This window comes from Hemitrygon akajei, chromosome 11 (assembly GCF_048418815.1).
Source record: "Hemitrygon akajei chromosome 11, sHemAka1.3, whole genome shotgun sequence".
NCBI lineage: Eukaryota > Metazoa > Chordata > Chondrichthyes > Myliobatiformes > Dasyatidae > Hemitrygon > Hemitrygon akajei.
The window spans coordinates 168622520-168648833 of record NC_133134.1 but is presented as its reverse complement, the minus strand read 5'-3'; the positions used below and the strand labels follow the sequence as shown (position 1 = coordinate 168648833).

The following is a 26314-nucleotide window of genomic DNA, read 5'->3' as shown; positions in this document are numbered from 1 at the left end:
AGCGTGCCATTCTCCTCTGACCCTCTCTCATTAACAAGGTGTTTACATCCTCAGAACTGCCGCTCACTGGATGTTTTTTGTTTTTCCTCACCCTTTTCTGTAAACTCCAGAGACTGTTGTGCATGAAAACCCCAGGAGATCAGCTGTTTCTAAGATAACTCAAGCCATCCCGTCTGGCATCACAATCATTCTATGCTCAAAATCACTTAGATCACACTTCTTCCCCATTCTGATGTTTGGTCTGAAACAGCAACTGAACCTCTTGACCATGTCTGCATGCTTTTATGCTTTGAGTTGCTGCCACATTAGATTTTGATTAGATTTTGTATTAACGAGCAGGTGTACGGGTGTGCCCAATAAAGTGGACACTGAGTATACTACATCCTTTCTCTTTCCAAGTCCCTCTGTGATCTCGTCACTCATCTCAATGATCACCTCTAGCTCTACAATCCTCGCAGATGTCTAATCTTCCATTGTTTTACTCCTTGATCATCTAGTTTTTAACCACTTTACTGTTGGCAGCTGTGTCCTCAGAATCTAGCCCCATGACTCTGGAATCCCTTTACTTAACGTGTATCAGGGACACTGTTAAAGCTGATGGCATTCTGGAGTGTGGAGTCAATTCTAGTGTCATTCTGTAAGGAGTCTCTGTACTCCCATGGAATGTGTGCGTTTCCTCCGGTTTCCCCTACAGTCCCAAGATGTCCCGGGTAGGTTAACTGGTCATTGTAAATTGTCCAGTGATTAGGTTAGGGTTAATTGAGTTTGCTGGGACAGTACAACTCAAAGGGCTGGAAAGGCCTACTTCATGCCCACCTACAGGTGTCCCCCGTCTTTCGAACGTTCGCTTTACGACAGCTCGCTGTTATGAAAGACCTACATTAGTACCTGTTTTCGCTAACCAAAGAGGATTTTCACTTTTACGAAAAAAAGACGCCTGCTTTATACGTGTGTTACCCCGAGAAAGACTACCATGACTGTGAAGCCTTGTGGGGGCAGTTGTGCGCGCATGCGTGTACGTGCCAATTTTTCTTTCTCCACATTGATTTTGGCTCGCTGTCTTCCCAATTTTGACAAGTGAAACTACACCATACATACAATATTTCTATTTTATATAGGCTGTATATTTTTCATATCATTCCTGCTTTTACTGTATGTTCGTGTTATTTTAGGTTTTATGTGTGATTTGGTAGGTTATTTTTTGGGTCTGGGAATGCCCAAAAATTTTTCCCATATAAATTGCTTCTTCGCTTTACAACATTCCGGCTTACAAACGGTTTCGCAGGAACGCTGTACCTTCGGATAGCGGGGGAAGCCTGTATTGCTAAAAAGAAACTTCACCACTGTTGGATCCTGATGTTTTTGAGTTGCAAGAGTTCTTTGGACGACAAGAATGAGGCATAAAACTTATCATGTTAATAAGTGTTACGGGAGAGTAAAATGAGTAAGAAAAGGGAGCCAAGAGAACAAAGAAAAGACAGGAAAAGGTCGTTGTGGTCATCTTGTACTCAGACTCGAGATAACAACATCCCAGTGAAACAATTAACCAATACAATAGATTCAAACTACATGACACCTGCTGCTGGAAACTGAGAAATTTCTAGAAAAATACAGAAGCAACTGTACCATTATTACTGGAAAATTCACTGAACAATTACATGTATGGTATATATGTAGGTGATTATATAAAATTACAAGCAAGCGTAAGGAAGTTAAATTACAAGGAAACTGACAATCTAACACTACCTCCCACTCTGTTTGAATTGCTCCTGCCTTTTTGCTGAATCCTTTGTCCTTCTGCACTAGTATTGTCCTGTATGACCTGCCATCAAATTTTATTTGATGATGCTCCTGCAAACTTCCTTGCGACATTTTTCCTCCATGCAAGCTGTAATTGGACTCAATATGGACGTAAAATATTTCACACCAAACTTGTTATTTTCTTGAAAATTCTCCCTCTTACTGATTTTCCATTTACCATCCCTCAGATTTATTTTCTGCAATGGTTGTGGGCCCAAATCCTCGCCATTTTTTCATATCGGTCCCAGGTGAGTTTGCTATCTTTTGCTTTTCACTTTTGTCAGATTTGGACCAGGCAGATGGTAGTTCAGCATGAGCTGGTTGGGCCAAAAGGCCTGTTTCTATGCTCTAGTACTCTGTGACTCTATCTCAGACCACTGAATTTGATCCAAAACAATGCCTCCTGCTTGTTGACCATGTTGCTCTTGAGGGTGGTCATCATTTCATAAAGATTTGCCTGTCTATAGCACATCACTGCTTGGTACGGAAGCTGCACTGCAGCAGACCGGACAGCTCTACAACAGGTACAACAACTGCCCAACGCACCACCAGCACCAGCATAGTCACCATCAAGGACTTGCATACGGAGAGGTACCGGTAACGTCATGCATGAACCCTCCCTCCACCCCGCTCATCGACTGGTTGTCCCACTCCCATCAGGGAGGAGGCTACGTAGCATCCACACCAGGACCACCAGACTCAAAAACAGTTACTTTCCCCAAGCAGTAAGGCTGATCAACACCTCCACCCACTAACCCATCTCTTCAAACACCACTACTTTATCATTTCCTGTTAGTCACCTTACCTACAGTCATCCCTGTGCCTAGTGTTACTTTAGGGACATACAATCAATCTATGTGTATAAGCTATCTTATGTATTTATATTCATTGTGGTTTTTATTATGTTTTTTATCTTATTATGTTTTATTGTGCTGCATCAGATCTGGAGTAACAATTATTTTGTTTTCCTGTACACTTGTGTACAGGAAATGACATTAAACAATCTTGAATCTGGAAACAGATTTTGTACATAGCAAGCTCCCTCAAACAATGTGATAACTAATTAGTTTGTTATTAGGGACTTAGCATTTTAGGTCAAAGAGTATTTACCCTGAGTAAATAACTACATTCAGTGGCCACATTATTAGGCACCTCCTGTACATAATAAAGTGGCCACTGAGTGTATGTTCGTGGTCTTCTGCTGCGGTAGCCCACCCACTTCAAGGTTTGACATGTTGTGCATTCAGAGATGCTCTTCTGCATGAGCACTGTTGTAATACGTGGTTATTTGAGTTACTGTCACCTTGAATCAATCTAGCCATTCTCCTCTGACCTCATTAATGAGGCATTTTTGCCCACAGAACTGTGACTCACTGGATGGTTTTTGTTTTTCACACCATTTTCTGTAATTCTGGAGGCAGTTCTGCATGAAAATCCCAGGAGATCAGTAGTTTCTGAGATACTCAAACCACCCCATCTGGCACCAACAATCATTCCACGGTCAAAGTCACTTGGATCACATTTCTTCTCCATTCTGACGTTTGGTCTCAACAACAATTGAACCTTCTTGACAATGTCGGCATGCTTTTATGCATTGAGATGCTGCCACGTGATTGATTGATTAGATACTTTAAATAACTTACAGGTGTACTTAATAAAGTGGCTACTGAGTGTATTTCTCTACAGAAGCAGCCTGACTTTGGAATTGAGATTGGTATTATCTTATTATTGTCACATGTGCTGAGATACAGAGGAAAGCTTGTTTTGCATGTTGTTCAAACAGAACCTGCTAAGTATTTACAGCATTTTATGTCTTATTTTAGATTTCCAGCATTTTTTTTGATTTTTACCATTTTTAGGGACGTTAAATGAGGAAGCAATTTCTTCATTTACCAGAAACAGAATGAGGCCATTTGGCCCATCAATTCTGCTCCAGCATTTCATTATGGCTGATCCATTTCCCCCTCAGCCCCAGTCTTACGAAAGAAAATTAACGTTGCAGGCCATGGTGAAGGGGAATTCTGCAGGAGGGTTGGGACTGAGTGTTACCAGTCAATGGACACAAAAATTGTATTAATGTTCATAGAACGTAGAAACATAGAAAACCTACAGCACAATACAGTCCCTTCGGCCCACAAAGTTGTGCCGAACATGTCCCTATCTTATAAACCCTTACAGCGTGTTACACTCTCCCCCCCACCAAATTTATTCATGTCCTTATGACATTGAGATAGTTCACCAACCCTTCTTGCAAAACACAAAGTCCAATCCAGGTGCAAAAGGCAGTGAGATAGCTCCCCAAAACAGTAGAGATCACACCCTGTTCCCCTGGTGCTACGTAGGCCAACCTATCCAGTGGTCTCCTGATTCTCTGAGCCTTCTGTACCTCCTCACCTAACTCTTCAGGCTCGGATGCTACTGGGGATACTTCGGGTCTACCTGGCAAATTCTCCCTCGATCTATCACTCGTGCCCCCTTGCAACTCAGAGCCCCTTGTCCTGTGTCCAGGCCCCGCTTTCTCTCCTTCAGGGTCCTGCTGTAATACAGGCTGCCACAGAGAGATCCCCACCCCACTTCACCTGACTCAGTGAGAGAAGGGCCAGGAGTCTCTTCCTCAATCAACGGGGAGTTAGCGAAAGGCAGCATATACCACTCATCCGGATCATAATTCTCCAAATTCTCTGAATTAGCCGGGCCCAGCCTCTCCTGCTGTGAGCCCTGCAGTCACCCCGTGTTTCCGCAGAGTCCTCTTACTAGGTGTAGGCTCCAAGTTGGCTCTGGGTCTACCTGCACCTCTTGTCCCGGGGCACAGGTGGTTCCGATGGAGAATCTTGACAGGCCATTCCCCTCCTCTGGTTTCACCCGGAAAACTGGTGGGTTTGGCATCTGACTCTCCACCATATAGGGCGTAGCCGCCCAGCAGTCAGCCAACTTGAGCTTTCCGGGTTGTCCCAAATTCCTTATGAGGACTCAGTCTCCCAGCAGGAGTTGGGAGAAACTCACTTTTTAATCTACCTCCTCTTATTTCCTCGATTCTGCTTGGCGGCCGCGACCCCAGCCAATTCATAAGCCCTTTTCAGCTCTCTCCTCATATCAGACACATATTTCAGATAAGTCTTCGGTGGTAAGTCACCCTCGTCAGTCCCAAAACAAAGGTCAATGGACAACCTCGCCTCGCGCCTGAACATCAGATAATATGGCAAGTACCCAGTAGCTTCATTTCGAGTACAGTTGGAACAGTGAACCAGATGCCCAATATGTTGACTCCACCTGCTCTTCTTGCTGATCTCCAGGGTCCTGAGCATGTCTAGCAAGGTCCGATTAAACTTCTTAGGCTGAGAATCGCCCTGCGGGTGATAGGGCGTGGTCCTCGACTTCTCAACTCCAAGCATGCCCAGTAACTCATAGATGAGTCTACTCTTGAAGTCCCATCCCCAGTCACTATGTATCCACCAGGGAAGGCCATAATGAACAAAATACCTCTTTTGCCACCATAGCCGCCCTCTGGTCCTTGGTAGGAAAAGCCTGAGCATATCTGGTGTAATGGTCCGTGACGACTAAGACATTCGCCGTGTTGCTGGCATCGGGTTCTATGGACAGGAAATCCAAACACACCAGGTCCAAGGGCCCAGCACTCTGCAAGTGGGACAAAGGAGCTGCCCGCGTAGGGATTGCCTTCCATCATATGCAGCGAATTCTTCAACCTCCGACTTCATTCGGGGCCAGTAAAACCTGTCTCTGAGCAATCCATAGGTCTTTTCCACCCCAAATTCCAGAATTATCGAAGTATCTTCAACACAATCCTCCGATACTTCTTGGGCAGAACCAGCTGGCAACGTCGAGGTTGGTCTGGGGGTGACGTGACCCGATATAGGATCTGGTTCTTCAACTCTAACCGAGGCCATTCTCTCAGTAATGGAGTCTGGAGGCACCGAAGTGTGTTTCGACTTCTCTGCCTGAGCCATGTCTCCCTTTTCAACCGCGGACCAAATGGTGCCAATGCCTGGATCATCTCGCTGAGCAGCTGCCACTTCCCCAGAACTCAATTCCAGCAGCTGATTTGTCTTCAGGGCAGTCAGGTTACAGTAAACTTGGGGTATGGCATCATCAGAAGCTCCCAATTGATCCACTGCTCGATCCTGCCCCTCCTTTCCCTCTGCCTTCACTGTGATGGCAAATTGACACATGGCCTTCACCCCTGGGGCAGGAACGCTCTCCCACTCCTCGTCCCTCACCAGTCCCTCATCAATGTTCCGGCTCCCCGGCCGGTACTTCAGGCTAAAGTCATAGGCAGACAACACCGCCAAACACTGATGGCCTGTGGCATCCAATTTCGCCGAGGTCAGGATACAAGTTAGGGGGTTGTTGTCCGTTCTCAACTCAAAATTGGCCCCATAGAGATAGTCACTCAGCTTATCCACCACCACCCATTTCAACGCCAGGAATTCCAACTTGTGCGTGGGATAGTTTCTCTCGGAGGGCGACAAACTCCAGCTGAAAAATGCCACAGGCCTCTACCCGGTGCCCTGATCCTGATACAGGATGCCCCCTAAACCCTCTCGGCTGGCATCTGTGTGCAGTACATACAGCAATGGGGGTAAAAGCCAACACCAGTGCCTGGGTCAGCAGTTGCTTCAGCGACTGAAAGGCCTCCTCACATTTTACATCCCACCTCTGTCCAAAGGGCTCCGACGGGTTTAGATATTCTCCACCCTCCTGTCCTTTCTTCCCCAAGGAGGGGGGGTAACCACACAGAAGCTGATGCAAGGGGTGACTCACTTGGGCTTAGCCCTTCACGAGTCTCCAATAATAACCACAGAACCCAAGGAACGAGCGCAGAGTGCTCACAGTCTGGGGCCTCGGCCAACTGGTCACCGCTTCTATCTTAGCCAGGTCTGTAGCTACTCCATTCTGTGAGATTATGTGTCCGACATAGCTAACAGATGTTTGGCAGAACTGGCACTTGTCCAGGGAAAGTTTTAACCCTTCAGCTTTCAGGTGGACCAGCACCTTCAGTAGCCTCGCTTCATGTTCTTGCAAGGTGGATCCAAATACAATGAGATCATCCAACTTCACCAATACCTCAAGCAAGTTCATATCCCCCACAGTCTTCTCCACGACCCACTGGAAGGTTGCAGGGGCTCCTGATATGTCCTGGGGCATCCTTTCGAACTGGAAGAATCCCAGGGGCATATAAATGCCGTCTTCTCTTTGTCGGCCTCACTGATGGGGATCTGGTGATATCCACTCCTCAAGTCTAGCACATTGAACCACTTCACACCTCTCAGACAGGCCAGTGTGTCTTCAATCCTCAGGACTATACTGGTCAGGGACGGTGCGCCTGTTCAGAGTTCTATAGTTCACACACATGCATACCTTCCTGTACTTCTTCCAGGCCACAAACTATTGGGGACCCATAGGGGCTTCAGGGCTCAGTGATGATCCCAGCTTCCTTCAACTTACACAAATGCTCCCACATGTCTTGCGCGTCTGCAAGGGCCAGTTGTCGCAAGCAATTTAGCTGCCTCTCTAGCTGAAAAATAAAAGCAGAAAGCTTCTCCCCTTCTCCTGACGCCTGTTTTGAAGCCCCACCATGAGCTCCATTGGGCTTCCAGATGGACCAAAAGCATTGCCCAGTGCTTGCAGATAATTGACAGCTGTTGCTACGGGATAATCTAATCAGACAGTTCTGACAACGTCAGCGGCCCGCCCACTTTCAAACAATCTCTATCGCATTTCATAATCCGAGCACTGTCACTCATCTAACAACTGAGAGGTCTGCTCCGCCCATATCTCATCCTCCTCCTCCTCCCCTTTAGGGGTGGGCGTTATTCCAGATTACAGGCAGAGCCTGCCATAGCTGGGACTTTGAATCTGATTTTTCCATTTATTCACCAGAGAAGTAAGGGCGGATACTACCTCAGAATTCTCACTCGCGCCAGGGGACGTGGACTAACTAGACATTCCAAATCCGACCACTCCTTCCCCTCACTCCTCAGAAACGATCGAACCCTGTCTTTGAAATCTCTGCCCCCAGCCACCTCAGCGCTGGTCTGTATCAAAACGAGAGCTGCGCCTGCCATTTTATCAAACCTCTGCTCACCATCGCAACTTTAATAGTACTTAACAGTGGAATTAACAATTCATCTGGAGCACAAATATCTGCCCCACTGGTTCATTGCTCAGGGTAATCACACAATATCCAACGGAATCAATCCCGAACACGTAGCCCCCACAATTGTAACATTCGCTTCACCTAGCTGCTTAATATGGGGGGGGGGGGGTGTGATAACCCCCTGCACGGCCAAACTTAAGAAATCTTGTTTGAATGGATGCTGCATGATATGTCCCCTGTTACAAGTCAGTATCCTGAAATAACAAACTACACAATATGCAATTAAACAATTAAGATTTATATCTCTTACTTTGAATATGTGGTTAGTTGAGAAACAAAATATAAAAGAAAAAATCCCAAATCTTATTAAACAGTCTGTGCACAAAGTTGGAGCTCACTCATATGCTGATTGGTCCCCATTGACCTCCTCCGATTGTCACTGCCCTTCGGACCCTTGTTCCGAATCCACCCTGTCCGGCAGTCTGCCAGATCTTTCCATTTGCCTCTCTCCCTTCATCTCTCTCTCTCTCTCTCCCCCCCACTCTCCCCCTCCCCCCTCCTTCCCCCTCTCTCCCCCCCTCTCTCTCTTTCCCCCCCCCCCCAAAAGCCCGTGAAATCAACTGCTTCCAGAATCACAAGACAGGGCAACAAAATCCTGATTGGCTAACATGCATCCCACAGTCCTGTTATTTCCAGCCATAACCCAAACATTGCTGCTACAGAGAAACCGTTACTTACGCACTGAACATTACGAAAAAACCATTACACTTAGAAATTACTAGGCTTACCCACAGCCCTCTATTTTTCTATGCTCCATGTACCTATCCAGAAGTCTCTTAAAAGTCCCTGTCGTATCTGCCTCCACCACCGTTGCCAGCAGTCCATTCCACGCACTCACCACTCTCTGAGTAAAAAACGTACCCCTGACATCTCCTCTGTACCTACTCCCCAGCACCTTAAACCTGTGTCCTCTTGTGGCAACCATTTCAGCCCTGGGAAAAACCCTCTGACTATCCACACGATCAATGCCTCTCATCATCTTATACACCTCTATCAGCTCACCTCTCATCCTCCGTCACTCCAAGGAGAAAAGGCCGAGTTCACTCAACCTGTTTTCATAAGGCATGCTCCCCAATCCAGGCAACATCCTTGTAAATCTCCTCTGCACCCTTTCTATGGTTTCTACATCCTTCCTGTAGTGAGGTGACCAGAACTGAGCACAGTACTCCAAGTGGGGTCTGACCAGGGTCCTATATAGCTACAACATTACCTCTTGGCTCCTAAATTCAATTCTACGATTGATGAAGGCCAATACACCGTATGCCTTCTTAACCACAGAGTCAACCTGTGCAGCAGCTTTGAGTCTCGTATGGACTCTGACCCCAAGATCTTTCTGATCCTCCACACTGCCAAGAGTCTTACCATTAATACTATATTCTGCCATCATATTTGACTTACCAAAATGAACCACCTCACACTTACCTGGATTGAACTCCACCTGCCTCTTCTCAGCCCAGTTTTGCATCCTATCAATGTCCCGCTGTAACCTCTGATAGCCCTCCACACTATCCACAACACCTCCAACCTTTGTGTCATCAGCAAACTTACTAACCCATCCCTCTACTTCCTCATCCAGGTCAGTTATAAAACTCACGAAGAGTAAGGGCCCCAGAACAGATCCCTGAGGCACTCCACTGGTGACCGACATCCATGCAGAATATGACCCGTCTACAACCACTCTTTGCCTTCTGTGGGCAAGCTAGTTCTGGATCCACAAAGCAATGTCCCCTTGGATCCCATGCCTTCTTACTTTCTCAATAAGCTTTGCATGGGGTACCTTATCAAATGCCTTGCTGAAATCCATATACACTACATCTACAGCTCTACCTTCAGCAATCTGTTTAGTTACATCCTCAAAAAATTTAATCAGGCTCGTAAGGCATGACCTGCCCTTGACAAAGCCATACTGACTATTCCTAGTCATATCATACCTCTCCAAATGTTCATAAATCCTGGCTCTCAGGATCTTCTCCATCAACTTACCAACCACTCAGGTAAGACTCACTGGTCTATAATTTCCTGGGCTGTCTCTACTCCCTTTCTTGAATAAAGGAACAGCATCCGCAACCCTCCAATCCTCTGGAACCTCTACCGTTCCCATTGTTGATGCAAAGATCATCACCAGAGGCTCAGCAATCTCCTCCCTCGCCTCCCACAGTAGCCTGGAGTACATCTCATCCGGTCCCAACGACTTATCCAACTTGATGCTTTCCAAAAGCTCCAGCACATCCTCTTTCTTAATATCTACATGCTCAAGCTTTTCAGTCTGTTGCAAGTCATCACTGCAATCACCAAGATCCTTTACCACAGTGAATACTGAAGTAAAGTATTCATTAAGTACCTCTGCTATTTCCTCCGGTTCCATACACACTTTCCCACTGTCACATTTGATAGGTCCTATTCTTTCATGTCTTTCCCTCTTACTCTTCACATACTTGTAGAATGCCTTTGGGTTTTCCTTAATCCTGCCTGCCAAGGCCTTCTCATGGCCCCTTCTGTCTCTCCTAATTTCCTTCTTAAGCTCCTTTCTTCCGATAATCTTCTAGTTCTCTAACATTACCTAGCTCTCTGAACCTTTTGTAAGTTTTTCTATTTTTCTTGACTAGATTTATTACAGCCTTTGTAACCACAGTTCCTGTACCCTCCATAATTTCCCTGTCTCATTGGAACATACCTATGCAAAACTCCATACAAATATCCCCTGAACATTTGCCACATTTCTTCCATATTTTTCCCTGAGAACATCTGTTCACAATTTAAGTTTCCAATTTCCTGCCTGATAGCCTCATAGTTCCCCTTACTCCAATTAAACGCTTTTCTAACTTGTCTGTTTCTATCTTTCTCCAATGCTATTGTAAAGGAAATAGAATTATGATCACAATCTCCAAAATGCTCTCCCACTGAAAGATCTGACACCTCACCAGGTTCATTTCTCAATACCAAATCAGGTACAGTCTCTCCTCTTGTAGGCTTATCTACATGTTGTGTCAAGAAACCTTCCTGAACACTTCTAACAAACTCCACCCATCTAAACCCCTTGCTCTAGGGAGATGCCATTCGATATTTGGGAAATTAAAATCTCCCATCACAACACAACACAGCACATCTGCCAACACAGATGCCTTGTGCAGGAAGGCACAGAGTCGACTGTACTTCCTTAGAAGGTTGGCATCATTCAATGTCTGTAGTGAGATGCTGAAGATGTTCTATAGGTCAGTTGTGGAGAGCGCCCTCTTCTTTGTGGTGGCGTGTTGGGGAGGAAGCATTAAGAAGAGGGACGCCTCACGTCTTAATAAGCTGGTAAGGAAGGCAGGCTCTGTCGTGGGCAAAGTACTGGAGAGTTTAACATCGGTAGCTGAGCGAAGGACGCTGAGTAGGCTACGGTCAATTATGGAAAACTCTGAACATCCTCTACATAGCACCATCCAGAGACAGAGAAGCAGTTTCAGCGACAGGTTACTATCGATGCAATGCTCCTCAGACAGGATGAAGAGGTCAATACTCCCCAATGCCATTAGGCTTTACAATTCAACCGCCAGGTCTTAAGAACTTTTTAAAGCTATTATTAATGCTTTTTGAGATAGTGATTTAGATGCATATCATATTTTTTACTGAGTTAAGTATTGTATGTAATTAGTTTTGCTACAACAAGTGTATGGGACATTGGAGAAAAAAAAGTTGAATTTCCCCATGGGGATGAATAAAGTATCTATCTATCTATCTACAACAACTCTTTTATTATTACACCTTTCCAGGATCTGTTTCCCTATCTGCTCCTTGATATCCCTGTTACTATTGGGTGGCCTATAGAAAATCCCCAGTAAAGTTATTGACCCCTTGCTGTTCCTAACCTCCACCCACACAGACTCTGTAGACAATCCCTCCATGGCGTCCAGCTTTTCTGCAGCTGTGACACTATCTCTGATCAACAGTGCCACGCCCCCACCTCTTTTGCCTCCTTTCCTGTTCTTTCTGAAACCTCTAAAACCCAGCACTTGAAGTAACCATTCCTGTCCCTGAGCCATCCAAGTGTCTGTAATAGCCACCACGTCATAACTGCAAGCACTGATCCACACTCTAAACTCATCCACTTTGTTCACAATACTCGTTGCGTAAAATAAGACACATCTCAAATTGTCGGTCTGAGGGCGTCCCTTCTCTATCACCTACCTATCCTCCCTCTCGCACTGTCTCCAAGCTCTCTCTGTTTGTGAGCCAACCGCCTCTTCCCCAATCTCTTCAGTTCGGTTCCCACCCCCCAACAATTCTAATTTAAAATCTCCCCAGTAGCCTTAGCAAACCTTCCCGCCAGGATATTGGTCCCCCTGGGATTCAAGTACAACCCGTCCTTTTTGTACAGGTCACACCTGCCCCAAAAGAGGTCCCAATGATCCAGAAATCTGAATCCCTGCTCTCTGCTCCAATCCCTCAACCACGCATTTATCCTCCACCTCATTCTATTCCCATACTCACTGTCGCGTGGCACAGGCAGTAATCCTGAGATTACTACCTTTGCAGTCCTGCTTCTCAACTTCCTTCCTAACTCCCTGTTGTCTGTTTTCAGGACCTCTTCCCTTTTCCTACCTATGTCATTGGTACCAATATGTACCACGACCTCTGGCTGTTCTCCCTCCCACCGCAGGATATCGTGTATGTGATCTGTAGCATCCCGGACCCTGGCACCTGGGAGGCAAACTACCATCCAAGTTCCTCCCCGACGAAGTCCTGACGAAGGGTCTCGGCCCGAAACATCAACAGTGCTTCTCCCTATAGATGCTGCCTGGCTTGCTGTGTTCCACTAGCATTTTGTGTGTGTTGCTTGAATTTGCAGCATCTGCAGATTTCCTCGTGTTTGTGTTTTTAATTTCTTTCCTGCAGCCACAGAATTGCCTGTCTGATCCCCTAACTACAGAGTCCCCTATCACTACTGCCTTCCTCTTCCTTTCCCTACCCTTCTGAACCACACGGCCGGACTCTATGCCAGAGGCACGACCACTGTTGCTTCCCTCAGGTAGGCTGTCCCTACCCAACAGTATTTAAACAGGAGTACTTATTGTTAAGGGGGACAGTCACAGGGGTACTCTCTAGTACCTGACTCTTCCCCTTCTCTCTCCTGACTGTTACCCACTTGTCTGTCTCCCATGGCCCCGGTGTGACCACCTGCCTATAACTCCTTTCTATCAACTCCTCGTTCTCCCTGACCAGACGAAGGTCATCGAGCTGCATCTCCAGTTCCCTAACTCGGTCCCTTAGGAGCTGCAGCTGCATACACCGGGTGCAGATATGGCCATCCAGGAGGCTGGGAGACTCCAGGACCTCCCACATTTGACACCGAGCACAGAACACTGGCCTCACACACATACTACTACCTTTCTGCAATTAACACAGGTAAACCTATCTCGCCTCGTTACTGCCTAAGCCCGTTGAGGCAAAGCCCTATCACTCTGCTACCTCTGACTCCGCTGCCCGCTGGAGGTGGCTGTCTTCTTTTTAAACCTTTCGTGGTCTACTGGCTGACGTCATGCGCCTGCGCAGTCTTGCCTGTCTTTATCCCGAAAAGTAAAATGCCTTCACTCTGGAAATCCGTAGCTGTTCACTCACAGTCTTCTTGCTCCGAATCTAAAACTGCTGAAGATTCCTTGCCTTTTTAAACTTTTCCCGCTCTACTGGCTGATGTCACGCGCCTGCGCTGTCTTGCCTCTCTTTACCCCGTGTAGTAAAATGCCTTCGCTGTGGAAATCCTTAGCCGTTCGACTTGCTGCCTTGCTCCGATTCATGGTGTAATAGTGCAGAATTTGAGCAAGTTTTCAAATACACTGGATTCCGCTACAATGGGAACCCATCAGGTCTAGTACATTTTGTCTAGATGTATGATTGCCTGCCCTAATTAGCTGAATTTTCATGGAAGGAACTGAGCACAGAACAAATCTGAACACTAACAATATCATCACAGTACTATAAAACTGGGTATTATTTCATCACAGTTATCAACAGAATTTACCCAGTGTACGCGGCCATGTTCTTTCAATTGACTGTAAATGACCAAAATCAGCACAGACACCTTGGGTAATATTTTCGGTTAGTGTTAAAACTTTTCCTGGCATCTTGGCAAGGGTCTGAAAAATTTTAAAGTCAAAATAAAAAACAAAATGATCAAAAACACTGCTTTTTGAATCGGCGTTCATTGGCCCAAATGGGTAACATAACACAAGCACAGGCAAATGACGCAGTTTAAAAACTGTTCACTATATGCATGGTGTAGGGTCCTGATGAAGGGTCTCGGCCCAAAACGTCGACAGTGCTTCTCCTTATAGATGCTGCCTGGCCTGCTGTGTTCCACCAGCATTTTGAATTTCCAGCGTCTGCAGATTTCCTCGTGTTTGCATGGTGTAGTGTCTGATGGCCACGTGACTGACGTTAATTAGAAACTCTTCGGCAACAGACTCCTGTCCCAATTAAACGGTATAGTGCCCCAGATAAACAAAAGGAAGCCCGGCTATCTTCTCAATTAGTTTTTGTTCTTTGTCTCAAATGAGTGGATTCCCTGATCAGCCCCAATTAAAGATGGACTCACCCCCTCCCTTTTATTCTGGAGCCTTCCCCCTTCTTTTCCACACCTGAAGAAGGGCCGTGGCCTGAAACGTTAATTGTTTATTCATTTCCACAGATGCTGCCTGACCAGCTGAGTCGCTCCAGCATTTTGTGTGTGTTACATTGATTAACCAATGGCCCAATTAACTGTATATTATTATTATTATTGGAAAATGAAGGATTAAAGGGTCTCTCTTTACTTTGCAGGAGGACCAAGAGAAGACAAGATCAAATTTGAGGCTGAGATACCCGGATTATGTAGGTACCACCAAAACAATTGTTGTGTGTGCCTGTATTGGTATGTCATATCCTTTTATCATCAGATTCAGTTGTAACTGGAAAATGGGCATAGATCAGATCACAAGGCACCGTTTACATGTCACCCTTTGCTGCTAGCCAGGAGAGCAGTCCATGGACCAAGGGCAAAGAGAGGGGCAAGAACAAACATGGGAGTGGACAGGGCAAGTTCAGATTTCATTAGAAGCTATATTTCATTAGGAATTTCGGGAGGTCTGGTATGTCACCAAAGGCTCCAGCAAAGATCTCCAGATGTACCACAGAAAACATTCTAACTGGTTGAATCACTGTCAGGTTCAAAGGTTCATTCATTATCGAAGCACATATCCATAGTCAACTCTGAAACTCGTCTTCTCCACATAGCCATGGGACAAAAAAGATCATGAAAGTTGATCAGAGAGAAAATTTGATTTCAAAGAGAGAAACTTCAAACCCACCCCACCCCCAAAACAGAAAAGATTAGCATCCCAATCATCAACCCCCAAAAAACCCTTCCCTTCGCACAACAAAACAGAAAAGGAACAGGCAATTTTTTTTTTAAAGCACAGAATATAACAACCATAAGTCTGAAAACAGTCCACCGTCCATAAACACAGAACCACGATACCGTCCTCCAATATCACTGAACCATCATCCTCCAATATCACTGAACCACGATACCGTCCTCCAATATCACTGAACCATCATCCTCCAATATCACTGAACCACGATACCGTCCTCCAGTATCACTGAACCATCATCCTCCAATATCACTGAACCACAATACCGTCCTCCAGTATCACTGAACCATCATCCTCCAATATCACTGAACCACGATACCGTCCTCCAATATCACTGAACCATCATCCTCCAATATCACTGAACCATCATCCTCCAATATCACTGAACCATCATCCTCCAATATCACTGAACCATCATCCTCCAATATCACTGAACCACGATACCGTCCTCCAATATCACTGAACCACGATACCGTCCTCCAATATCACTGAACCATCATCCTCCAATATCACTGAACCATCATCCTCCAATATCACTGAACCATCATCCTCCAATATCACTGAACCACGATACCGTCCTCCAATATCACTGAACCATCATCCTCCAATATCACTGAACCACGATACCGTCCTCCAATATCACTGAACCACGATACCGTCCTCCAATATCACTGAACCACGATACCGTCCTCCAGTATCACTGAACCACGATACCGTCCTCCAATATCACTGAACCACGATACCGTCCTCCAGTATCACTGAACCACGATACCGTCCTCCAGTATCACTGAACCATCATCCTCCAATATCACTGAACCACGATACCGTCCTCCAGTATCACTGAACCATCATCCTCCAATATCACTGAACCACAATACCGTCCTCCAATATCACTGAACCATCATCCTCCAATATCACTGAACCACGATACCGTCCTCCAATATCACTGAACCATCATCCTCCAATATCACTGAACCACGATACCGTCCTCCAATATCACTGAACCATCATCCTCCAATATCACTGAACCATCATCCTCCAATATCACTGAACCATCATCCTCCAATATCACTGAACCACGATACTGTCCTCCAGTATCACTGAACCATCATCCTCCAATATCACTGAACCACGATACTGTCCTCCAGTATCACTGAACCATCATCCTCCAATATCACTGAACCACGATACCGTCCTCCAGTATCACTGAACCACGATACCGTCCTCCAATATCACTGAACCACGATACCGTCCTCCAATATCACTGAACCATCATCCTCCAATATCACTGAACCATCATCCTCCAATATCACTGAACCACGATACCGTCCTCCAGTATCACTGAACCATGATACCGTCCTCCAGTATCACTGAACCATCATCCTCCAATATCACTGAACCACGATACTGTCCTCCAGAATCACTGAACCATCATCCTCCAGTATCACTGAACCATCATCCTCCAGTATCACTGAACCATCATCCTCCAATATCACTGAACCATCATCCTCCAGTATCACTGAACCATCATCCTCCAATATCACTGAACCATCATCCTCCAGTATCACTGAACCATCATCCTCCAATATCACTGAACCACGATACCGTCCTCCAGTATCACTGAACCATCATCTTCCAATATCACTGAACCACGATACCGTCCTCCAATATCACTGAACCATCATCCTCCAATATCACTGAACCATGATACCGTCCTCCAGTATCACTGAACCATCATCCTCCAATATCACTGAACCATCATCCTCCAATATCACTGAACCACGATACCGTCCTCCAGTATCACTGAACCATCATCCTCCAATATCACTGAACCACGATACTATCCTCCAGTATCACTGAACCATCATCCTCCAATATCACTGAACCATCATCCTCCAATATCACTGAACCATCATCCTCCAGTATCACTGAACCATCATCCTCCAATATCACTGAACCACGATACCGTCCTCCAGTATCACTGAACCATCATCCTCCAATATCACTGAACCACGATACCATCCTCCAGTATCACTGAACCATCATCCTCCAATATCACTGAACCATCATCCTCCAATATCACTGAACCATCATCCTCCAATATCACCGACATTCATGAAAAGAGACGGACACTACACGAGGCAGAGAAGCCTACCCGTCTGCCACAGTGAGCCACACAGCGATAGGCCGCTCACAGATTCCTTCTCAGTGATCAGAAGGCAGGCAGCCGGCGCTGAACTCTCGCTCACCTTCTGCATTCACCTCGATGTTTCTATCTTCCTCGACGCTTTAACCAGTTAAGTGGAATCAACATCGGCTCACACTCTGTCTCGAAGTTTCTTTGTATCGAGGACATCCGAATGCGTGCTCACTTCCTGGAATCTACTTGGATCCAAAGAGCTGGATCTCTCAATCAATCTCCAAACTGTAAATTGCAGGTTCTAACAGTCCTAGAAACACATTTAAGGTGAAAAACAGACATACAAGGAGTAGAAGAGACATTTTCAGGAACTATCTGGAAGATGTCGACTGAGGGAGCTTTGTATGTTGATGCCATCTTGACCGTCTGGTATGGAGGGCCTACTGCAGATGATCGGATAAAAAAACTGCAGAGCATTGTAAACTCAGTCAGCTCCATCATGGACACTGACCTCCCAGCGATAGGGACACCTTCAGAAGGTAATGCCTCATAAAGGTGGTATCCATCATTAAGGACCCATTCTCCCTCTCTTCCCCCCCCCCCCCAAACCATTACCAAGGACTTGCCCGCTCCTCATTGCTACCATCAGGGAGGAGGTACAGGAGCCTGAGGACACACACATAACATTTCGGGAACAGCTTCTTCTCTGCCATCAGATTTCTGAATGGACAATGAAGCCATGGACACTATCTCAATATTTTTGCTCTGCTTGTTTAATTTATATATATATTTCATATTGTAACTTATAGCATTTTATGTATTGTAATATATTGCTGCTGCAAAACAACAAATTTCACAACATACATTGGTGATAATAAACCTGATTCTGCTGGGGGCAGGTTGGGGGGACGTGAGTGGGTTGGCAGTGTAGTGCAATGGGTGGGGAGGAAATACAGGAAGAGTCAGTGACAAACTATTGGAGCAGGTGGGTGCAGAGTAGTTTGGTGTTTAATTACCAGTGTATAAGTCTGGCATCACATCAGGGACTGAAGGGCCTGTTCCTGTCTTGTACTGATCTGTGTTATGGTGTGAGGAGCAAGATTTTTAAACAGACTGGTGGATGCCTAGAATGAGTTCCTGGGTTAGTCATAGAAGCAGATATTTTGGTGGAGGTTAAAAAGCCTTTAGATAGAGACATGAGTCTGAAGATAATGAAGGAATATGGATGATACAGAGGAGAGCTGAATTTGGTATAAATTAGCATCAAGATCAGCCTACATCATGGGCAGAATGGCCTGTTTATGTTCTACACTCAGTAACTACTTCATTCGGTACCTCCTGAGTGGCCACTGAGTGTACGTTTGCGGTCTTCTACCACGGTAGCCCATCCACTTCTGACATGTTGTGCATTCAGAGCTGTCCTTTTGCACACCACTGTGGTATTTATGACCTGTTATACTGCTGGTATTTAGGATAGCAACGAAAGTCCTCCATCCGTCTGTCCTTGGTGGGCTTCCTTCATTGTGCCAGTAGCTTCCTCTCTGTTTTCACTAATGTCAGCCATACAAGTCCCAGGTGAGAACTCAGGAATACTATCACACTCAGATGTAGAAAGATTCTTCCTTGCTGTTTCTGTAACAGTTTTGTTTGATCACCCTGGGTTGTTAGTCGTGAGCTGACCCCCGAACCTGGAGGACAGGTTGACCACTCTTAGTCTGGCCTCTACCCTTTGACCTTTTCCTCATGGGTGACCCTACCAAAAGCCAAAGCATAAAGCCCTGACTCCAGGCAACATGGCTCACCTGGGACATTGAAGCACGCAAGCCTCCAAACCACGACAAGGTTGTGGTCCTTTTAGAACACTACTGTTGTAATGAATGGTTATTTGAGTTACAGTCGCTTTCCAGTCAGTTTTAAAACCAGTCCGGTCATTCACCTCTGACCTCTCTCATTTTGCCCACAGAACTGCCACTCACTGGATGCTTTTTGTTTTCCACACTATTCTCTGCAAGCTCTGGAGACAGTTGTCTGTTAAATTCCCAGGAGATCAGCAGTCTCTGAGATACTCAAACCACCCCATCTGGCACCGACAATCATTCCACTGTCAAAGTCACTTAGATTACATTTCTTCCCCATTCTGATGTTTGGTCTGAACAACTGAACCTCTTGACCATGTCTGGATCCTTCTGTGCATTGTTTTGCTGGTACATGATTGACTGATTAGATAGTTGCACTAATGAGCAGGTGTACCTAATAAAGTGGCCACTGAGTGTATGTTCTAATAATTGTTAAATGTTCTGTCTTTTAAGGACAAGCCACGCCGGCGAAGTAAGAGGGCAGCGATGGACCTCCAGAGATATCGGCATCATTACCCCGTGAGTGTGAGAAGCCACTGCCTGGGAACTTGTAGAGTTAATTGAATGGGTCTCACGTCATGTCTGGGGTCACCTGTTCAAATCTGAACTGCTCGGTTGGGTGAATCTCTGCTGCAGTACCGAGAGAGTGCCGCTCTATTAGTGAAGTCCCTCTTCCTACACACCTTGCCAAAGCTTAGCTGAAAGGTTTCAAAGAGAACCTTGAATTTTTCTAGATTTTTTTTCCAATCTTGGGTCATCCGCAAGTGCTTTACCATCAAAGAAACAGTCACTGTCCTGAGTAATCTTACTTCGTTTGCTTCTGTGCCAAGTAGTGACTTTGCACTGTGGCCGGGCTTACTCCGGTAAATCAGTATTCACATTCTCCCTCCCGGTCTCCAGAGTTGCAGGTAAGGCCTGAACTCAGATATAAGCAGATGTGCAGAGGATTGCCCAGTACCAGAGCAGTGAGCATTATGCTTTACAGGACCAGCGATAAGATCGGGTTTCAGATCCCGCTGCTGTCTGTACATTCTCCCCAGGACTGTGTGGGTTTTTTCTGGGTATTTCACAGTCTGAAGACGTACAGGTTAGGGTCAGTGAGATGTGGGCATGCTATGTTGGTGCTGGAAACATGGCAACACTTGTGGGCTGCCCCAGCACGTCTCAGACTGTGTTGGTTACTGACACAAAACGATTTCAATGTACACATGATAAATAAACTGGAATATTGATCTTGAATCGTATGTTCCAGGTGAGTGTGTCTATAATTAAAGGAAACTGGGTTAAAAGCTGCAGGCTTTGTGGAAGTTCTGCATGTTTTTCCAGAGAACAGGCTTGTTCACCTCAATAAGAATTTCCTAACACTCATCTTCTTTACTTACTGTACACCCTTGTGTTCCTTTCTCCCTAATGAACTCTCTAAACTTTCCCTGAAACATATCAGCGATCTTCCTTAATCTGCTCCCGTACTCACTCCGCTTGGGCTAAAGAGGTTTCTCCTGCGACTGCAGACACTGGCATCTGGAGCAATGTACAAAGTGTTTGAGGATCTCAGCAGGTCACTTGCCTTGAACATAGGATCTGTGGAGGGAAAGGGACAGTCAACGTTTCAGGGTCAGTGGACTGCATCTGAAATGTCGACCGTCAGTCTCCCTTCATAGATGCTGCCTGATTCACTGAGTTCTTCCTGCGCTTTAAAATATGGTGATCCAATGGGAAAGAATGCAGGGAATGTCAGTGTCCATGAATTAATGTGGAAAATCCAAAGATCCAACAGAAAAGCATTCCGATAAACCGGCTTCTGCCTGCTTTGGGCGTGTGTGGCTGTTCCAAGATCCAAACTGAATTTCCTGATCAGATATTGTAAATAGCAATGCTTTTCCCAGACTGATCCTGTTTCTGTTCCCAACAGGATCTGAAAGATAATGCAGAACACAGCAGCAGTGTCAACTTTATGTTCTACGTCGGCAAAACATGCTCCCAGCCCAATGGTAAGTCCTTGCCTGCTGATTACCCCTCTTATCCATCACTAACAAGGCCAGTGTTGACCACCCATCTACAAACAGCTTTCTGGCATGGCGTGGTCACCTGGCAGAAGTGTTCCCATGGTTTGACTTGGCTCTTTGCCAGAATTCACCAGTAAATTTCCCTCTGTGTTTTTCCCTTTATAGTTTTTACCAGTGGGTTTGAAAGCTCCCCTTGGGTCTGTTCTACACCCCCACCTCATTCAATAGCCAGCTCCCAGTGCACAGAATCTCCCCCAAATTTAAACCACTTGATTAAATCTCCTCTTAATCTTTTCCAATTTCCTTCCCAGAATACCCACTGAACTTGTTCCCCTTCTCCGATACCCCACAGAGACGGCAGAAGCAACTGTTCTATTGGGTGAGCATCGATTACCCAGTAGAATCATGGTTAGAATAATTTCCTGAGACAAAATGAGGGCTTTCCATTGACTGGGAAACTTAACAACAGAACCACTGGATGGTTTCTGTGATGGGAGAGCACTCTGAAAACGCACTCCTTACCCACACATCCACACTCACTCACACTCACAGGCACACACACACTCGCACGTGCACACACACACACACATTTACACACTAGTGCACGCACACACTCGCACGCACACTGCCTTATCATTCTGCTGCTGTCTTCACTGTTTTCCCTGGTACATTCTAAGAATGAGTCCTGAAGAGTCATGGTGGAATATTCAATTTTTTTTTGTAATGGGGATGTGTAAATGTGTATATGTTGCTTGTATACTGTATTTAAACTTTTCTGTTTATTTTGTAATATGATTGTAACCACACTATGGGGTGCATCATATTCTAATTCTGGAGTTAACTTTGTGGATAGATAAAGAAGGTATGTCCTGGTGCCTAATAAATGGGAGTCTTTGCTCTCAGTGGGAGAGAGAGAAAGAGATCGGGGCTGCCAGGAGTTCATACTGGAAGAATAGCATGGAGCTATTATTGTGTTTTCTGGGAGATATCTTTTTGTAAATGGAAAAGGCTCTAGTACTTTCCTGGCGTATAATGACGAATAAACTCTTCTTGGGCTTCCAACCGGGTACAGGTATCAATTTTAACCAATGTTTCGATGACAAACCCTGCCATCTTTATCAGAGCCAGAGACTTTTTCCCAGCGTGGAAATGACTAATACCAGGAGCATAATTTTAAGGTGATTGGAGGAAAGTATAGGGGGAATGTCGGAGGTAGAATTTTTTTTTTTACACAGAGAGTGGTGGGTGTGTGGAACACATCGCCAGGGAGGCAGAAATATGAGGAACATTCAAGAAATTCTGAGATAGACACATCACTGGAAGAAGAATGGAGGGTTACGTGGGATTGAGGTGTGCACTTTCTTCTGGGACACTTCAATCATCTCAGTGCTCATGCTAAGTCAAGGGGTGTAATCTTTCAGCTTCCTACCATTGGATTTAAGTTCACAGGGGAAGACAAGTTCAGCATTCGTCCCTGATGGGTTAACCTGTTGCAAAGCCTGTGATGTCAGGGAAGTAATGAAGGGAGTGATGAGCTGAGGGGAAAAGGGTGGTGGAGGTTCCCCGGGCTGGACATGATGGTTTCAAGTATACTTGGCGAGAAGGATTGGTCATAAGCAAGCTGTCGTACCTTCCTCCCTGCACTAATTGGATAGAACTGTACGGCAGCAAAAAATAGACCCTTTGGTCAATGGTGTTCTGCCAACATTCTAAACTACTCCAAGATCAAACTAACCCTTCCTCCCATTCAGCCCTCCATTTTTCAATCATCCATGTGCCAATCTCAGTGTCTTTTAAATGCCCCTAATGTATTTGCCTCTGCCACCACCCCTGGCAACACGTGTTCCACACTCCCAGTTCCCTCTGTGTAAAATAACTTACCCCTGACATACCCCCGGTACTTTCCTCCAATCACCTTAAAATTATGCTCCTGGTATTTGCCGTTTCTGTCCTGGGGAAAAGTCAGATGACACCCTATGAATAACTTCTACCCACCTTCCACTCATTCCCATAGAAAAGAAAGAAGGAATTTCCCAACTGTTTCTAAAGCCATCTCACTGAATACACCACAGCAATTTTAAACTTGGCAAGTTCCCACAGATATCAGTGTGGTAATTGTGCAATATCGATCAAGGGCTAAATATATACCCCAGGGGCCACAGAGCACCTTAACACAGAAACAGGCCCTTCAGCCCATCTAGTCCATGTTGAACTCTTGTTCTGCCTGGACCCATCGACCTGCACCCCCAATCCATGTACCTATCCAAACTTCTCTTAAGTGTTGAAATCGAACCTGCATCCACCACTTCCTCACTCCACACTCACACCACTCTCTGAGTGATGGAGATTCCCACTGGGTTTTCCTTAAATATTTCACCTTTCTCTCTCTAGTTCTAGTCTCAGCCAATCTCAGTGGTAGAAGCTTACTTGCATTTACCCTAACTATAACCTTCATAATTTTGTATACCTCTGTCAAATCCCCCTCATTCTTCCACACTCCAGGGAATAAAGTTCTTCCTATTCCACCTTTTCCTATATCTCAGCTCCTCAAGTCCCTGTAACACCTTGTAAACACCTCGGTACTCTTTCAATCGTATTGGTACTGTATCTTTCCTGTAGGTGAGAAGAACTGTGCACAGTACTCCATATTATACATCATCAACATCGTACACAACTTCAACAGTTTCCTGTTCTTTAGTGGGATCTTTTGCATTCACTTGAGAGGTCAGAAGAGCCTTGTATTTATGTGGCAGCTGAATGTTGAAGTGACCAGCACTCCCTCAGTACTGCACTCTGGTGTCAGCCAGCCCATGGAATGGAGTGTGAAACCCCAGACTTTCACTGGAAATGGGTGCCATCCTCTGAGTTCTGTGGGTGGGGCTTTGTCATTGTGGTGCAGATCACCAAAGTAGTTCCATTCAGGAATTCATTGTTGGCGGAGGAAGCTTCTGATACCGTTCAAGTTCGAGTTTATTGTCATTGAGCCGTACTCATGTATTCAGTGAAACGAAGCATAATTTCCCTGGGACCACGGTGCAGAACACATACAGTTACAATCCAGCACAGACAGCCACAAGACAACATCAGCACAAGTCCCCGAGCAGCCTGGCCTCAGATGAGACAGGTTGTGAGGTGCATTTGTGTGAGACAGTGTAATGTTTTTATATATTGAGATACAGTGCAGAACAGGCCCTTTGGCCCCTTGAGTCATGTCACCTAGCAACCCCTGATTTAACCCTAGCCTAATCACGGGGCAATTTACAATGGTCCGTTAACCTACTAATCAGTACGCCTTTAGACTGCAGGAGGAAACCCATGGGGCCACGGGGTGAGTGTACAAGGCCTCAGTGGGAATTGAACCCAGGTTGCCTGTACTGTAGAGTGCAGTATTTTACTGGCACTATAGTCAGGATTTCAGTTCTCCAAGCGTAAGGGGTTGAGGTCTATAAGAGACTACAGTGCCCAGTAGAGTCTCATTCGGTCTCTGAACACATTCAACAAACTGATATTTCTTATGTTTTATTGCACTCTCCTTTTATTTAAACTCTCTGTGGAGGATTGACAACTAAATTCTATGTTTACTAGGTTGTAAAATAACGGAGATGTTAAAGTGGAAGGGGAAGTATGAACATCTGGAGAGGAACCATTCGTACATCCAGTGGTATGTACCTGAACATCGAACGTCACAGTACCACACCAACATCATCATCACGCATGACGTGGGTAATCATCATCTTTGACCATGATTGTTCCTGGCAAATCACGCCTCACCGGTACATTCTCAGAATGGGCTCCAAGCTGAGCTGGTGCACTCAGGTTTCCTTTATGATGTCTTTCCAACTATCCATAAAGAAGCCGGACATTCCATTTCCTTCATAATGGGGATGTGTAAATGTTTGTATACTGTAGTTGAGGTAGATTCATTTTGTAAGATGATTGTAACTACATTGTGCAGTGCATCATATTCTAATTTGTATCATCTAAAGTTAACTTTGTTAGGAATTAAAGAAGGTACAGTATATCCTAGTGTGGTACCTAAAAAAAAAAAGGAGCTAGTTGCCCTCCATATGAGAGAGAGATGGGGGCTGTCAGAAGTTGACAAAATGCAACCACAAGTAGGTTAATAAAAATATAATTCATATAAAATAGAACATATGTATTGGGTAAGGAATTAACAGAACCTATAACAGTGTAGGCTCTTTGGCCATGATGTGCCGATCTTTAGCCCTTTCCTTCCTCCATGGGCCTACCTAAGAGTCCCTTAAACGTCCCTAATGTGTCTGCCTCTATCTCCACCCTGGCTGTGTATTCCCCACACCCACCACTCTCTGTGTCGCTCACCCCCTGCTCTGTCTATCACTGCAGCTGTTACACTTTATTCTGCATTCTCTCATTGTTTTACTTCGAACAGTACAGCACATGAACAGGCCCTTTGGCCCACAAGGTTGTGTTGAGCCAAATAAATTAGTAATCAAATGGCCAACTAAACCAATCTCTTTTTCCTACACAACGTCCATATCCTTCCATTTTCCTCATATTCATGTGCCTATCTAAAGGTCTTTTAAAAGTCCCTAATGTACCTGCCTCTACCACCACCCCAGTCCGCATTTCCAGGCACTCTTTGTCACTTGCCACTCTCTGTGAAGAAACGTACCCTTCACATTTGCTTTGAAATTACCCCCTCTCACCATGCCCTCTAGTATTAGACATTCTGACCCTGCTGCCTGTCTACTCTATCTGTACCTCTCATGATCTTATAAACCCCGTGCAGATCTCCTCTCAGCCTCCACCACTCCAGAGTAGATAACCCAAGTTTGTCCAACCTCTTGTTAGAGGGCACATGCCCTCTAATCCGGGCAGCATCCTGGTAAACCTGTCCTCACCCTCTCCAAAGCCTCAACATCCTTCCTGTAGAGGGGCGACCAGAACTGTAAGCAGTACTCCAGATG

General features: G+C 45.5%; 1 protein-coding gene across 1 annotated transcript in view; it reads left to right on the top strand.

Annotated features, from left to right (window-relative positions):
* The window catches only part of LOC140736271 (uncharacterized), a 52109-nt gene that overhangs the window by 15136 nt on the left and 10659 nt on the right, over window positions 1-26314 (top strand). The window contains exons 2-5 of the mRNA XM_073062214.1: window positions 14774-14824; window positions 19813-19878; window positions 21272-21350; window positions 24951-25026. Coding sequence (XP_072918315.1) covers window positions 14774-14824; window positions 19813-19878; window positions 21272-21350; window positions 24951-25026 — 272 coding nt within the window. The remainder of the gene's footprint in view (window positions 1-14773; window positions 14825-19812; window positions 19879-21271; window positions 21351-24950; window positions 25027-26314) is intronic.